Raw genomic sequence first — 17,795 nt, forward strand, 5'->3', positions numbered from 1 at the left:
ATTGTTCTTTAGGATGTTTTCTGTGTTGTGCAAACACATACAGTTTTAGAATGACATGAGACTAAGTGATGACAAAAAATTCCTTTAAATGTTTTATGCAGTCAAGTCTGTAGTATTCCATTTAACACTTTTCACCATATTTAAGTCCATTTCCCAAAGAATTTGAGCAGAAAATGTGTTTACATATTTCATTGGGGATGGCCAAGCTAAGATACCACAACACTATGTTCAACAACCTATGCTGTCAGGTGTAAATGACTGTCAGAAGGGTGTGTGTGTGTGTGTGTGTGCGTGTGTGTGTGTGTGTGTGTGTGTGTGTGTGTGTGTGTGTGTGTGTGTGTGTGTGTGTGTGTGTGTGTGTGTGTGTGTGTGTGTGTGTGTGTGTGTGTGTGTGTGTGTGTGTTTCCTGGTGAATGGGAGAATAGGTTAAGTGGTTAAGAGGTTGCACTTCTCTGGCATGATGGCACACCCTCCAGATTACACTCATGCTAATGCCTTCTAAGATGATTACAGCTATTTCAGGAAGTGACCTCAACCTTTAATGGCATTTTATTGGAAATCAATAGAAAGGGGACAAGTTTTACAGATCTTCACAATTGTTTACATTAGTTTGTTTTTACATTTGTAAGTATCAAAGACGCAAGCTAAATATAGCCATCACGGAGCCATGCTCTTCCAATGTTTCCATGGGTTCAAAAAGTAGCTAAAAATACTTTGGTTTCAAAACTTTAAAAGTAACTTTAAAAAACCTAACAAAGTATTCTTATAAAGTATTCTTGCTTTATAATGTAAGATGTTAAATGTGATCAGCATGATCAACCAGCATGGTTCAAAAAGTTGCTAAAAATTACTATGTTTTGACAGAACATTGGTAAAATGGTTCAGGTAAAAATGGTTTAATAATGGTTTAATATAACATATTTAAACATACTTTTGTTTGGAAATTCTGTAGCTAAGCTTAATGTGTCACAGAGATGACAGCCTTTTGTTTTGATATGGAAGAGAGATTCAAGGTGAGAATGAAAATTTGTAAATGACAGAAAACAACAGTTAATAAAGAGCCAAATAAACTCTTGGGGCAAAATTTGAAGGAGGAGTAGCAATAAAAAATGTTTTTAATTTGCTTCAATATGGCGTACAGTCACATTGCTGGAAAATGACAAGTGAGATACTGTCGGAATCAGCATAGACAAAGGAACATAATGACATAAAGAAATCTTGAACAATGTTTTCAAAAGTTATAAACGTTTTTGCAAAAAACATTACATCTCTGGAACATTAGGTGGCGCGTTGTTCAAACTTTTCAGGTACCTTCAGGACATGCCGATGATGATACCTACAGAATGTTGTGCCGATATGACAAATTGTTTAAAATATGTTGCAATCAGGCGCGCTGGAAGCTGTTTCATGCGAGGGGGGCTGGGGGCTGAGAAAATATGTGACGTCATCATGTTGTGGCTGACGACAAGACATGAAATTTCTCTGTACTGTATATGTGTTGTAGCCATTAAAGAAAACATTTAGTTTCATATTTATGTTTAAATATTATAGGCTAATGTTTTTTTTTTTATTTAATCAATGTTTATTATGAAAGTGAGCATATGCAGCATGAGAAAGATAAAGATACATCGTGATATGCGCAATATGACTGGAGACATGGAGTGGGTAAGAAGACATGATTTTGACCACTTCATTGAGTTTTGTTTTGTAGAAAGACTATTTAAAGATTTTCGTTTTGTATAAATTGTATCTTAATTTTGATCACTGTTTTATCAACCAATTGCCTGTATTTAATAAATAAGAAGCAAGTATATAGCAGACAGTGCAATAAGGTGCCGGCACAATCACTTGCATTGCACGTGAACTGGAGGGCGCCGAAACTCAGCTTGTGCATCACAGATTTGAGAAACATAGGCTATCTATTATAGAAAGCTTGAAATGTCTACTTTTAAACAAAACTATTCAGAACGAAAAGAAATAGGCTACACCCTGATTATGTAATCCATATGAAATGTGCATTTCTCTCTGGCGTTCATGGCGAGTCCGCATCGCCAACATCTTTGCAGCGACACAGAAAACACCAGTTTATTAATAATAATAGACATTTAATAAACAATTAAATGTCTCCTTGCTATTTTTGACACATTCATACTTTTGCCGGTTCTTTGTGGCAATCTTTATGCGTGCGGCCGTGCGCATGAGTGCGGCTATATTATGTACACGCTCATTATCCTGTATATAGCCTATTTAAGTAATAAAATTAATATAAAGGGGCGATTTGTCCACTAATGGCTTAAATGAACAACTACTAGTTGACTAGAAAAAAACTTTAGTCGGAGGCAGCCCTTATTCCATATATTTTCGAACCAGCAGGCCATTCTGGGTTGAGCGAGCGACCCTGAGCGGAATGAGCGAGGGAGCGGAATATTCAGAAATGCGCTCTCCGCTCACGTGCTCTGATTGGAACAAAGCATGACAAATTCAAACTTTATTTAATTTTCTCCGTAGCTTGAACACTCACTACATTAGGCATAAGAGAGTTAGTTAACGCTGTCCATTTATTTATTTTTATTTCACGTTTTTAAAGTACAGTATTATGTTAGTCCACAGCCCCCCACTTGGGGGTGCTGATGCTATGACAAGGGGGCTGCAGCCCCCACAGCACCCCCCTTCCCACGCTACTGGTTGCAATTTATGACAAAATTCAAAATGGCGGCCCAATGGTTAGTCCAATTGTGGCAAAATCCATATCCTCAGATTCATGACACAAGGCCATAGACACATGACGCATGACATAGACAACAAGATCATGATTTTCTGACAAACTGTTTAAAAGTTATTTGCAAAAAAAAAATTCAGATCGCATGACCTGTAGATGGCGCTGTTCCCAAATTTGGCATGGACCCCCAGATTATGGTTCTGATGAAGCCTACCAATTTTAGTTTTGATAAAAGTTTGGTCGAGATACAGCATCTGAACAAATTTTGGGTCAACTTCGTTAAGTTTGAGACATCATAACTTTAGAACAAAGATGAATAAAAAAATCTGTTTGTTCATTTCTGTGCAGCTCGGTCCAAAGATCATCTGAGCCGATTTTCATAAGAATTGGACCAAATTTGAAGGAGTTACAAAAACACTGAAGACTGTACTGTACATACTTACGGTTCATAGGCTGCCATAGACTCACATTCTTGAAGAATAATTAATGATTTCAAGAGGGCAGCAAAGTACATAAAGACCTGTTACGATCACATTAACTTTTTCCAATTTATAGAAAGCAATCTGCAAAGAACAGATGACAATCAAAAGGTTGAGGTAAAGGTCAGAGAAGAAAAAAGGATTTACAGATATTACAGGTTATAAAAAGGAAATAGATATTTGTGATATTTAAATCCCTGCCCCCAAATCATAATACCATCGCTCAAGCAAACACAACTATGATCACACTGTTTTTTTTTTAATAATGCAATTTTTCTGCATGACTAATTCTTATACAACTCATTAAAGACTTTTTGGAGTATTAAAACCTAGAGTTTAAGTCATAGCAAGTATAGAAAAGATAAGGAAAAGCTAAAAGATAAGGAAAATACTTATTAAAAGAAATTCTGCAAAAGATTCCTCAATGTGTTGATGTTAAAACTTGCATCATCGTATTTCTACCAACTGCCATTTAAAGCAAAAGCTGTGATTTTTTGACATTTTGACAAAGCATGAATGACTCCCTATACATTCATGAAACTCAATAGAACACGGCAACTATATAAACAAAGCTATTTGTTTAAAGGAATAAGAAATACTTCATAAAGTTACATTTCTCAAAAGGGAGCAAAGGCACCGAGCTAAAACATCAAAACTTGTTAGAAAAGACAGGCTGCTTTCTGAGTTTCTTTGCTAATTGAATGAATGAACCTTTGCTTTAGACCAGAAAAAAGATCGACATCTCTGTGAAAATGTTAACAGACTGTGACAGCACAGTGGTCCATCTCATTACAGAAATTATGATTAGACGTTATATTACAGAATCATCAATTGTACATTCTGTATTCAGCTAACGAAGTGTCTAAACATTTAATAACATGCTAAGAGGAAATCATGAAAGTCAAAACCACCAATCTCTAGTGCTCACTAATGCATAATAAAAGCACATGAGAGCATTTGTCCTTAAGCTTTATTTGACGTTGAGTATGAATAGATGAGTTAAACCAATCAAGATTCAAAACCAATCTGATTCTCTGTACACAAAAGACAAAAGCTTGTGGAGATTTGGGGCTTATAAGGAACACGTTTAAAATACCAGAGGCACAGGGAAGCATCTCCTGCCACATCAGCAAGGTTAAAAATAACTTTATTTCAGGAAAAAAAAGCCCTAAAGCGGCAGAATGTGCCCACTGCTTAAGAATGAACTATGAGCAAATGTCACATCAGCAGACAAAGCACATGCAATCTTAATGGAACAAATAATAGAAAAGAAAGCATTGACCTTAAAGACTCAAAAACAGTGTTTTAAAGAGCCTCATTGTGCTATTTTAAAGGTTCCTAATTTTGTTCTCAAAATATACATTGTAAATCACTTAATTTGTCAAACAGTCTGAAAATGGTTAGTTAGAAGATTTAGTATCTTAGCACAACACGACAAACCATTATCTGAATTTCAGCTCCGGAGGCTTCCTTGCGCTTGATAGACAGTGATACGAATGACACCATTCGTTTTTCTGTGTAGTATGGTGTTGCATGCTCGAGATCAGCCCTTTAGTGAAGCTGTTTAAACTCAGAGTAGCACAGTTTCATTCCACTTTCGTTTCGTTTGCCATTTGATGTTTCTCATATGCAACATAAAAGGCAGCTCTTGTCAGTTGGGCAACATGGTGGTTGCACCAGTGCGACCTCTAACAGCATTTAGTCCCACCAGCAGGAAAAAGGGTTGTACATTGCAACCATTTGGTTGCAGTTTGGAGCCCTGCCTCAGCTACTATCGTTTGAGGGTGGGTCAAAGTAGACGTCATTCGCGGACAGCCAATGAAGACCATAGGCTGGCATTAAGCAAATGTGTTACTTTGTTACGTATAACAGGTGAGACTGCAATTGCTGACGACTCGTTTCAGCAGTTTAGAATCCGTTTTTTTCTCTTAGGAGACGTGCACTTCGTTGTTTAAAACTTTGCAGACATTTTACATTCACAAACAGCACTATTACACACTACATAAAAGGTAATATTCGGGGCATATAATAGGAGCATAATTAGGAGCACTTTAAACAAGAACAACAATAAACATCAGAACACTCTAGACTAAATTCAAGTAAATATCCTAAATATTTAGGGAATGCTGCTCAACCAATCAAGTGATTCTTGTCTTTTCATTTAGCCTACCTATTTTGCAGTAAAAGAAAAAATTGCACAAAAAAAGTTCTGAAAATATATGCTTACCTATGAGAGCCTGGAAAAGACTGCTTTTGAAAATGCCTGTGACTCTTAAGATGGCAGTTTTGAGCTGTTGTTCCTCTGGTTTCTTCAGTTTGGAGCAGTAGTCCTCCATGAGGCTTATTGCCCTGGCTGTGTCTGCAAGACAGAATAAAATAAAATGTTATACTACTTGCCTGATTTTTTTTAACACATTTTTTACACATAAAAGGAATTGCATGAAATCAAAACTGACCCTCTATACTTAATGCACATTCCTAGTCAAATTATGACTGATTCATCAACGTATGTTTCTCTCAGTATGTCAATTTACAAAGTAAAATGGGTTGTGAACACAGATAAGTGTTGATTTTAATGACAGGGAAGAGACCCTGATACACTCTTTACTACAGTCACAGATCATCAGCATGACTGAGCATGACTCAGTCACTTAATCACACAGACAAACAGACACTAGGGACTAGGGCTGCACAATTAATCGCAATGAAACCACACGCGATTTGACAAAGGCTGTGATTATTTTATGTGCAGCTTGTCAGTGCAGCACGGCTGATCGGTAGTAAATGCTGCTCTGTCTGAACGCAAATATGCCCCGCCGCAGAAGTAGATAACACACATCATTCCAGAAAATCCCCATCAGGTATCATACTATCACTGTAGCTGAATAAACAGAAGATTGAAACGCTTTGATTGATTAAACATGACTAATAAACACACGACTGCCTAATGCTGGATACACACCAAAAGATAATCGGGCTGATTTTGGGCCGATTTCCCCCCTTCCGATAATCCTAGCTATGTCCCGATTATCTTGATGGTTCTACAGATTATCTTATCAGATTTTCCCTTAGTGTGCAAGCACTCCTTTCGGAAGAACGTCGGAGCCGCCCCGATCGCGAATCGGAAATATTCAACATGTTGAATATTTAGGATCAGAAATCCTGATGTGTGGGGGAAACCCGAGGACAAACGCGCGCACGCTCTGGAGATTATCACGTGAAATGGAACAATATCCAATCAGAAAGTGAGATGATGGAAGACGGACGCATAACAAACGCAGCCATGGCGCAAGCACAAAGTGAAATTGATGTGGACAGCAGAAATGGAGGATCAGCTTGTTGATCATTCCAACAAGTATTGTTGTATCATCGCAATTTCTTCCTGCATGTTGTCCGGCATGCTTATTCTGAAGTCTCGCGAGATTTTGCGAGGTTTCCTGTGTTCACAGTCAAGACTCTGGTTGAAAATCTGTTCGTGTATGGTGTGCTGTCTTTGTCACATCATGGCACACCACACACTATAGGAGCAAAACAGTTAAATCTAGGATTTTTTTGTCCTCATGTTTGTGGTCTATCACATTTTGAAAATCTTATAAGATGTAAAAAATCTTTTGGTGTGTACCCAAGCATTATTCTTTGTAAGAAGCCACATCATCTCACAGCAGGATGCTCAACTGTTGTTATGAAGTGAGTTTGGAATAAAAGCATGTTATTAAATGTTGCCTTTTGTTGGACAAGAGGTTCATAAATGCTTCTTAGTTTGGAAAGATGTTTGACGCATGTTGCTTTTCCATATGCACGTTATAAGTGACTCAAACTCACAGTGCTTTCAGATGGAGCACTGTTTACAGAGCCGTACATCAATGACAAGCTGCACATAAAAAAAATAATTGCAGCCTTTGCGATTTCATAATCGCAATAAGCCAAATCGGTTTAAGTGCGATTTCATGTAAATTGCGATTAATTGTGCAGCCCTACTAGGGACAGGGTGGAGGTTGTTTATCTCCTCGCTAGATGTCCAGCAAAGAGAAGCGAATGTAATTTGGGCCTAATGGATGGAGCTAGCATATCCAACCACACCCTAACCCTAACCCTAACTCTATCCCTCCACCCCATTAGACGTCCAGAGAGGTGGAGCTGGATGTCATTTGACTCTGCAATGACACAGAGCCATCGGAAGCAACACAATTTAGAAAATCTTAAAGAGCAACATAAACTTTAAAGGGGTCATGAACTGGATTGTTTTATTATTTTATAATGTTGCCTGGGGTGCCCTTATAATGTTAGTATGATTTTTACATAAAAAATTGTCATAATTTATAAATAAAAGCCATTTTTCCAAGCCTGATTTCAGGCTCAGATTTGAACGCTCAGTTTTAAGGGGCATGTCTGCTGTGAGACTGCAGTGCAAACGCCCACTGCTGTGATTGGCTGACATGCTTGCAATGAAATAGCTAGTATTACAGGAACTCTCTCGAAAACTTTTACTACGTTTTTACTATTACAGCTATCGAGATTAACAAATCGTGAAAAGTATCGTTTAAAGCATTATATTTAAATCTATTCCATCACATGAAAGGTTGCAGCATGATGAGCACTGAGCAGATGACAGACAGTCTGTTGATCGCGTGAATAAAGATCTTATCATTGCAACGCAATTTTTGCACTCTCACAAATGCTTACACCAAATCACAATGCAAACACGATGTGAGTACACAGTAAGAGCTTCGTTGTGTAGTGTAACAGTGTCATTATTTCATCACGAGTTTGGTAAGTGTCCAGATAAGCTCTCGCGGCTCGCGCTGTGCTGTTTGATTGACAGCTTGGGCGAAAGGGATCGTTCTTTGATCGCTTTCTGTAGGCTATATAATTTAATAACAGTTTAAAAAAAGATTATTTTCATAATACTACGAGAAATTATGTGAAGTTGATCGTTTAGCACTGATGCATAAACAGTATTGAACGATTTTAAGAGAAATATCTGAACTTGAATAATTACACCGAAATCAGTAGCCCCGTTTACATGCACACTTTTTTGCTATTCTGATTGAGATCGTTCTGATTGACGGATTCCGGTTGACTGTTTACATGGGATGTTATCTAAACCGATCTGGTGTTTACATGTGCTGACGCTTTCAGTCGAAGTCATTTTCTGACATGCGCACACAGCTTGTCTGACGGATCTGGAAGCTCATTATTTCCACGTTTTCAATCCTGTCAAGATGGTGCATCACTTAATTGTCGCGTTTAGTTGTAGGCATCAGACGCGTTTCCACTGTCGGGCCAGTGCGAGCCATAAACGGGCCGTTTTATTGTATTGTGTAGGCTATTGTTCTTTGTTAATTATTGTCTTGTTTTGTAGCCTATTTGCATCAGTTTTTCATTCTCATACTCATATCACACTCATGATAGCATATAATTAAATATAGGCCATCATTATTGTAAAAAAAAAAAGAAGAAAAAAAAGGAAGTTTTATCAGAAAACTGATCGGAAAGAAATCACTGGAAACAGCCTGATCGATCGCAAAACAAGAGCGACTGTTTGCTGGCATTTTTGTTGTTTAATTGAATTTTAAAACCCAAGAATAGATGTTTTACCACAGGTTTACAATAAAAATCGATACATTTATCATAATGAATTAATTTGTGTCAAAATTGCACACTAGTCACAGAAATAAAGTGGTTTACCGTTTATGACGTTTGTGAACGTTTACAAAAGAAAGAGGACACAAAACTTATTCGCGTCTGTTTCTGTTTATTTGGTAGCCTAGTAACAGGACGTATTTACATCACATTTAGAAAGAATGTTAATTTCTACAAATATGCCACCAAAAATATGACCTGAGGAGCTTTAGCACTCTCTCCCAGAAGGATACAGTTATATTTTCAGTCAGAGAAAAAGAGGATAGTCCGAGACATAGGCTACTGAAAGATAAAATAAAAACAGGATTATGATTTGTCTGATTTCTTCAAGCATATTTTCCATGTTTACTATGGTAATGTTTAGCGTGCATAGTTTTTTTGCATCGGGTATAAATATTCCTACCTTATACGGTGATCAGAATCCACATCAGATCACAAACAGAAGGCATTATGTTAGCTGACAGAATTATCTGGCGCAAAACCAGGCATGCGCAGAAAGACGTACGCTCAAAGTAATCGGAACAGCTCGTTTACATGGTGTAATCTTTCGTTTGATCGGTTCATGAAAAGGTTTATTCCACCCCCTTCAATCCGACTGAAATTTCAATCGGTTTGAGCATTTTTATTCCGATTGAGGTGTTGACATGGAGCATTTTCATTCTGATTGGACTTGCACCTGGTTATAATCGGAATACAATGCTACATGTAAACGGGGCTACTGATCGCAGATCAGGCATTAGAATACACATGGTTACTTACATGTTGCTGGCAGATCCGTGTCGGGAAATTGTGATTGACTGATTTAATAAAGTTTAACCATGCTGGAATCCGAAGGAAGCTTATGCAGACTGTCTTCTTCCACAAACAGGCACGCACAATATTTAGTAAACAGCATGTTTATTGCTTGTAAGTAGCTCGATCCGGTAGCAACAATTATCATGTCGTCCTATGTTATTTAGCATGTTTGGGCGAATCGGTGGGCGGGGCTAAAGAGGCCGTGTTGAAGTAGGCGTTGATCTTCTTTTGTGGAGGCGGTGTTTTATCCTCTTTGACGTCATAGTTCCCCACTTTGAAAAACGAGTCGTTTGCTGAGCCTGATGTCTATAAAAGCTTTTATTGGACTAACAAGGTAGTTTTCAGTTCTGAAACTTACAGGATATTATTATAGTATGATGATCTCTTATATGTCAAAAGCTCAAGGAAACTTTGATTTCTCAGTTCATCACCCCTTTAACATTAATTATGTGACTGCTCACCTCGAAATGCAATGCATTAGTTAGGCTACAGAATAGAATTATTTAGCTACAGTGTGAAGTAGCACCAGTCAACCAGTAACATAAAATAGTCTACATGATAGTCTAACTACATAAAACCCTATGAATCTGGATTCATCATTTAGGTTTGTATGAAAAGGGGCTATATGTAAGAATATGTAAAACAATGTCTGAACAGCTTGTAACTAATCTTTAAAAAAAAAAAAAAAAAAAAAAAAAAAAACCTTCCCCAACTTCTTAGGTTAACTATGAAAGCCTGTAGACTGATTTTTATGCGAAGGACTCGGGACGTTTTAGCCGGGAAAATCAAAGGAATAGACTATGACGTTTATCCGCGCTGCCGAGAGCCTCTATTCCGTTAAATAACACATGAAATGATGCTTACAATGTTAAGAGTACTGCCGAAAGAGCCATTATAGCCATTGCAATGTCAATGTATCATGCAAATAAAAGGAATTAATTCAAACGATATAACTTAACATTACTTGTTCTCTCAGATATACTTTCTCAGATAAACTATCATAACACTGTAAATTGAATTACCTCATCTGTCGACATGATGCCGGTGAACTGCAGAGCTCGTGCAAACATATCCACATCGCTATAATTAGACGTTTTCTTACTCCTTTTTTGTCTGTGTTTGTTTTGTTATTGAAGAGGGTAACGTTAACGTTAAAGCGCAGCGCAATTTTTAAATATTCATTTAAACGTTGGTCTGCTGAAATGGCGTAAGGATATTCGTTAAATGTATATCGCTGCAAACGTATTTCCAAATGATTTTTTGCTTCTAAGCAAAGAACGAAAGAGAATTTCGCCGTGGGGCCTTGAATCACGTTCACTCTTGTACGTTACGTGTGCTGCGTGCACGAGACTCCCCGTGTGCGAGGCTGCGAGCACGAGCAATAAGTTGCTGGCTGCAATTCACTTAACGACCACCAGTGTCACTAATAACAAGGGTTTCTGAATTCTACATACATATAATTGACATACAATCATCTACATACATTGTCTATAAAGTAAAAAAATTCTAGATGCATGTCGTATGCATAAGAATACTTGTCTTGTAGGCATGCATGTCACTTAAAGAGTAACTAAAAACAGCTGCATACCAGTCTGGAATATAAATGCAAACCAGCATTAAAGAGCATCCGAGGTCATAGGCGAGTTGGCCATACTTGTGTCTATTTTTACAGACTACAAACTTACAGCAGAGTATAATTACACTATTAGTAGACCTACATATATAATTACACAGTTTGAAGTCCCGACTGCATATTTAAGGCTTAGGAGGTAAAGAAGTCTAAATAAAATATGGATATTCAAAGACACGACCACAACAGTCCTGCTAACATGATAATCGCTGTCTGCCTGAAATACTTCAAAATACTTGTGCAAACTTTACATGTGTGTGTCATGCTATATTTCATCATTTTCCAAATTCGGACAATTATTATATGCAGCTTGTATGAACTCTTATTGAGAGACATGGAATAGCCTATTTTATTTGTAACACTGCGTGACCATTTAAAATAATTTTGTCTTCACTCGATGTGATTAAATGGTGAAAAAAAGTTAAAAGAAATGAATCAGATAAATTGCATATTCTAGGTCCTGGTCACCAGTTACAATAATATAAAATGCCCATTCATATAAATTTTAACCTAGAATAATGTTGACGATTTAAAAAAAAAAAATTTTTTTTAAAGTCCAGACATTACATGTCAACTACAGTCATATAAACATTTTTTCACAGTTAGTACGTAGTGTTTATTTCTCACCTCGTTTTCTTAAGGGCATAATTACTCCTTTATGTCCTTGTGGGATTGTCACGCATGGAAACAGCAACACAAACGTTTCTCCCTCATCTGCTGTCAGTGTCTTGGACAAACTGTCACTTGCTAAAGCAGCAAGTTTCGTTAATGTAGATAGAAAAGCTCATAGAATTGTTAATCTATGAAAAAGAGAGGTTAATCTATAAAATCAAGTTAAAGAGAGGGGCACGCGCCGAAACATCTTGCAGAAGAAAACACATGCTGAGCGCATGACTCGCTCATAAGAAATAAATCCATAATCCGATAGTAAGAGTGGATAGTGATCGAGTGCACCTTGGCGTGGATGAGTCCATGAGAAATGTCAAAACTGCTCTCCAGTATCTGAATGTGTTCTCGGTAGGCTATTGAGAATTATTCCCCAGGAACATTCACACAACCATCGACTCCTTAAATGCCTTTGGTGTTTTACTAGCCTACATAAACATAATTCAATCACGCTGTCCATAAAGCAGCCCATTGATTTAACCCATACAGTCCTGACGAATATTAAAAGCGCAGTGAATAACTAAACTAAATCTAGCCGCTAGTTTTTGCCACAAAGGGCCATAGACATCAAATTAGAAAGGCTCCACAGCACATGGCTTGACTTCGATTAGACTCAGTCAGTTGGCTATATGCTGATCAAGCATTATTTTAAATCCTTAAACTACAAATATGGAGATCTAGCAACAGTTTGACGAACACATAAGCATGACTTCACGTCTCTGGTATCTCATATGCCTGTGTAAGTTTATTGATGCATGCTTGTAAACAGTTCTTCAAGGACAACTTGTTATATATGCCTACATTGTGACAGAATGATGAAGTTCGTGTGTTTTATGTCTTATGTTATAATCTGATCAGAAAATAATTGAAAATGTATTATTATCTTGCTGCTTGATCGGCGCGATCCAGTTTCACGTCTCTTAATTCAGTTTCAAGACCCAAGCAAAACAATCACCATATATAGCTACAGGCAAACTGGTGTATAAAATTCTGATCTAAAGGTAGAGACAAGAAAACAGATTTAACTAAAAAAGGCAGGATATTTCCCCAATGAAACAGCAGCCTGTCAGTGCGACGCCTGTCGGAAAACACCTGCAAGTTTCATCCAGCTTTCCGATAACGCATGGTTCCACAATTGCCTCGGTAATTAAGCCAATCTGAGCAAATATATCCCAAAGCTCCTCGTCAAACGTCCCGATATGCAGTTAAGAACAACTTCACTTCCTTTCCCGTTATTTTTTCTGTGGATCTTCACGGCATATTTTGCCAAAGCTGTTTTGCAGACTCTCTCTATGGTGGGTGCAGTATCACCAGCAGCAGCAGCAGCATCATCACCAGTTTCGCCTTAGCAACGAGAGGGTTGACCCGCGGGGATTGACAGGGCGCGTCCTCCAATGGCGTTCGTCCATTCTTTCAGTTGGCGCACGAATGGACCAATAGGAATTGTCGTATTGTTCCTGGATCTCGGGGTTAGAGTTGACTGAAACATGTGGTTAGACATGGCCGCGCCCTGCTGGCACTGAGGACCGTGACTGTTGACAGGGGATGGAAACAGTTTAGCGATTATTTAAAAGCTCATTCGTGGGTAAGTAAATCCTAAAATGCATACATGCGGTGTTGACCATGTGCAAACGAAGTTGTAAATGAACAGACAGTAATACGACTGGGTTTGACATTCTTCAGCTACACATCAACAAAGCAGCTGTCATTAGGTTGAATGAGTTACTACTGGTTTGACCGTGGTTGACGCGTCTCTTGCCGTAAACGCTGCATTTTTAAAACGCCATATCAGGAAGTTCAGCTTACGTGTCTGAAATGTGTCCAAAAATATGTAAAGGTCGGATTAATATGAATTTAATGAATGTTCAAATCGCAAACTGACGAATACAAACTATCTATATTTCGTATAATGATCTAGTTACCAATATAAACAAATATTTCTCTAGTAATGTATCGATTTATAAACAGAATTATGATGTCAGCTGAAACATGGTGACAGCCTTCAGCACACAACAGTGACATATTTTCGGTATGTAAGTTAGTTAAAAGGTTGTCTGTCTGCTGAGAGTCCATTTGTTGATATTAAAATGTCTCTTTAGATCAACATGACTGACAACGCTATGCTTGTGAAAGACACAGGCCAAGGCCAGACAGCACCCAGGGCATTGATTATTGAAATGCTGAATAAGAAGTTTGAAAGGCTCCCTGATATCGACAGGTAAGTTTTATATACAATGCCACAACTTACTTTAACAGTTAGTTAATGAAACTTTCCTGTTTTAACCCCAACAGGAAACTGTTTTCGTATGGCCCCGTATATTTGGCTGGCAACGCTGGATTTTCTGGTTTGATAGCCAACAGCTTTTACAGACGTGCACTCAATGTCACCCAAGGGCGATTTACTTCCAGCCTTCCCATGGCTGTTCTTCCCTTTCTGACAACTGCAGCACTGTACACCGCGACCGTCACAAACCCCCTAATGTCAGGTATTTTCAACTTTGACCCCATAGAAAACGAACATTGTTTCTGCTCGACATCAATACTGTTGCAAGTTTTTTATTTATGTTAAAGGCTGAAGTACTTTTCATTTGCTTTGTTTGGTATTTACTTCTTGCTACTTACCTTTGGTGACGACCCTACACCAGTGATGTGAAAGCTCTTGAGTTCTTCTGATTGCTTTGCATTGAGTGACTATTTTGTAATTGTAGGTGACCTGAACTGCCCAACCTGTACCCTGATAAGAGGGGCTTTGGTGGGTGTGGTTGGTGGTGGCATATATCCTATTTTGTTGGCCTTGCCTGTTAATGCTGGTCTTGCAGCCAGGTTAGTCCTCATTGTTATTACTTTTTTTCTTCTTCTTAGAAATAGAATACAGCAAGTTATGTAACTGATTTCCAACTGTCTTGCAGGTATAACAGTGCACCAATGCCAGAGAAGGGCAACATGATCCGCTTCTGGATGAACCTAAGCAAACCCATTGTACAGAAGATGTATGTTGTTCTACTGCTGCAGGGTTTGTTTGGAACCTACCTGAGCTCAAAGCACTTTGATATCTACTTAAAACTTTTGAAAATACCAGATTCTGACAGTGAAGAGCTTCATGGTTAGCAGTTACTGTTAATATTTTACATTCTAATTTTTTGTTAAAAATGAAACATGCTCATTCAGTACAATGACCCGTTCTTACCAGATTTGTTCTTGATGCCTTTTCCAACAAAAATAAACATAACAGATAAATAGATTCTGTCCGGCCTTTGTATCTTTTCCACACGTAACCTAAATCACTAGTTAAGGTATTTAATATTTATTGGAGATTTTATATCATTTCATTGAATGTAATTTTAGCACAAAACATTACCTAAAGCTTTACTTATCCATTTGTGTTTGTGTAAAATGTAAAAGAAAAAATATAAAGTGGATAAAAAGTGGTGTAAACAAATGCCTTTTGCCAATGTACAACTTCCAAGAGATCAAATTAAAAGCATTCGGATCAATAACCAGGTTCTGTTGGCAACTGATAATAAAAAACAACGCACTGAGAAACAAGCTTATGCATCTTACGTACAATACACATTTACTGCCACAAAGAGACCTTTCAATGTGCGCTAATTTCCAATCCCCTACCGCAACGATCAACCAAAGAGTTCTGAAATGCAAACCGAAAGAAAATTGTGGAGGTATTAGCTTCTAAATCAGTCAAAACTCAATTTAGTCAATGTTTCAGAAGAACTACATTTATAGTATATCACTGGATGGGTCAAGAGAAAAGAATTGCACCAATATTAGAGATACCATGACCAAGTTAAAAATCTACTTTATGGAGACATTTTTCAGAAACATTCAATTATCAAAAGTATTTTTATACAAACTGTTACCAAAGGAGAGAGAGAGAGAGAGAGAGAGAGAAAAAAAGATGTTTCCATCTCTGAAACGAATGTTGGCACAGATTAATTGTGTAAGAGCCATTACGTTGTATTGAATGTTTGTTGTAATTCCATTGTTGGACACTGTGTGGAGTGTGGGACTAATAGGTAGCCAGAGAGTAAGAGAAGTCCGGTATAACTATTTTTGAATGTGTCAGGACATGTTCAGGTAGAAACAAGCTTATGGGATTACTATGCGTTTATGCATTGGAACTGCGAGTTTAAAATGACATCTATGAGCTTTGTGATAAATAAAGTTGATAAAAGCAGTGCTGGAACTGGAAGTGTGTCTTGTTTGAATCTTGCTCGTCAGACAACCCTACAACACCTAAGTGACAAGATGTTGTGACAAGTGACAAGACTTCAAGATGTTTGTTCTATTCACACTGACAGTGGTATGAGGTACCAGGGATAAGAAACAGGAACTTCAGAGTTATACATTTCAGAACTGCTTAAGTTGATCTGCAACACTACAAAGCCCCAGACGTTAATTCAATGGCACTGAATTATCAGAGCCCTTAAGGAATTTAGCAGTTTACACCTTATGGGGAGAAACCACCACCACTCTTTATCCACCTTGAAGAGAAGTGAGAAAGGCTCTTGTAGAGAGCGAAGAAAGTGCTGTCTAAAAAGAGAAGGAGAGTGTAGTTAATATCTCAATAGGACACAAAGCATTTTGCATTACTCAAAAGAAAATTTATTACATTTTTTTTTTTCAGCACAGCTGCAGCCATGTGTCTACACAGACTTTGGATTTCAATTACATCTCACAAATAGATGACTTATTCAGAAATGAAAACCCTTTGAAAATCCCGTTTTAAAAAATACCATTTCTCTTCCTCTGGACAACTGTCAAATAATGTCCAAGTGCTTTAACAAATCAAGATGCAACAAATGGATATTACATATTTTCAATGTCTTGTAAGCAAACATTACCACAAACAGAAGAGTTTAAACACTCATTTAGATGCTAAATGAGAATGACAGCATCTGACATCTTTAGGGGTGTGATAAGAGTCAGTAAAAGCTGTAACTTACACGGTTTTATGTACTACCTTTTTTAAATTTACCAGGCCATGATGCAAGCTGCTGGTCCCGACTCTTCAGCTTTCCCCACAGCAAAATCCACTTTAGCATAAAAAAAAATAAGGGTTCTACATGAAAAACATTCTTTAGAAATATAGCGATATTTCAGAAAGGGCTCATCAGTTTTCAGCAAAATACAAGCTTGCAGTACAACCTTGTGTTGAATCAACATCAATGTATCAACACTGAATAAACAGGTACATTACAAGATTAATATAAGTGAAAGCCCTTTGTGAAACATCACCCATTTACATTTTTTTTTAAACAATATTTTTGTCCTCTTAATTCCCTCAAATCTATTTTAACTGAAATTACATACTACAATTATGTAACTCAAAACACAATGTTTATTTTTTTTTTGTAGATTATATTCAATGCTTTAAAATGTATACCAAATGAAAAAGAAAAACAAAACTTAAGTTTATTAACAGTTCATATTGTGCCGTGAACTGGCAAAAAGCACTGTCTTCATCTTAGGAGTTAACCAGTTCTGTGCAGTCTTCTATATCTTGATCCTTACCATGGATTTCAGCAGTCATGGATGTTCTGTGACCCAGTCGTCCAGCATGGCGGACCAAGCACCTAGAAGAAAACTGTCAACAAGTTTAGCAGTAACTTGTATTGAAAGCAGGTTCAATAGTCATGCCATTCAAGCTCTGCACACATTTTAAACAGTTAACTCAATATTTGACTACTGTTGTCATGTCCCCACATTTACACCATGTGCAAAGTTCAGTCTCGGGAAACGTTGAAAAGGTAAAATACTTGACCCTACATTTTATGTGACAAGCTTGAACTCTCAGCACACTTGGTGCAGAATTCCACCGAGACGTGGTCTTTGTCCACATGCAGGC

The 17,795-nt window shown here is 37.6% G+C and overlaps 2 protein-coding genes across 8 annotated transcripts in view; one reads left to right on the forward strand and one right to left on the reverse strand.

Annotated features, from left to right (window-relative positions):
- The window catches only part of dlg2 (discs, large homolog 2), a gene marked incomplete at its 5' end in the record, with an annotated part of 236,204 nt that extends 222,899 nt beyond the window's left edge, over window positions 1-13,305 (reverse strand). For all 6 annotated transcript variants that reach the window (XM_079860352.1, XM_079860376.1, XM_079860378.1 and 3 more), the window contains 2 exons: window positions 5,426-5,557; window positions 11,894-13,305. In XM_079860352.1, coding sequence (XP_079716478.1) covers window positions 5,426-5,557; window positions 11,894-11,912 — 151 coding nt within the window. The remainder of the gene's footprint in view (window positions 1-5,425; window positions 5,558-11,893) is intronic.
- Window positions 13,306-13,401: 96 nt separating this feature from the next.
- tmem126a (transmembrane protein 126A) lies at window positions 13,402-15,830 on the forward strand. Of its 2 annotated transcripts, XM_079860419.1 has the most exons (6): window positions 13,404-13,517; window positions 13,901-13,961; window positions 14,032-14,150; window positions 14,225-14,418; window positions 14,641-14,755; window positions 14,842-15,830. In XM_079860419.1, the coding sequence occupies exons 3-6, from the start codon at window positions 14,038-14,040 to the stop codon at window positions 15,038-15,040; spliced, it is 621 nt and encodes a 206-aa protein (XP_079716545.1). In that variant the 5' UTR covers window positions 13,404-13,517; window positions 13,901-13,961; window positions 14,032-14,037; the 3' UTR covers window positions 15,041-15,830. The 2 variants fall into 2 exon arrangements, with proteins under 2 accessions (XP_079716544.1, XP_079716545.1); XM_079860418.1 differs by lacking the exon at window positions 13,901-13,961 and having other exon boundaries at window positions 13,402-13,517.
- Window positions 15,831-17,795: the final 1,965 nt, after the last annotated feature.

Source organism: Squalius cephalus (genome assembly GCF_949319135.1).
Source record: "Squalius cephalus genome assembly, chromosome: 24".
NCBI classification, from domain to species: Eukaryota; Metazoa; Chordata; class Actinopteri; order Cypriniformes; family Leuciscidae; genus Squalius; species Squalius cephalus.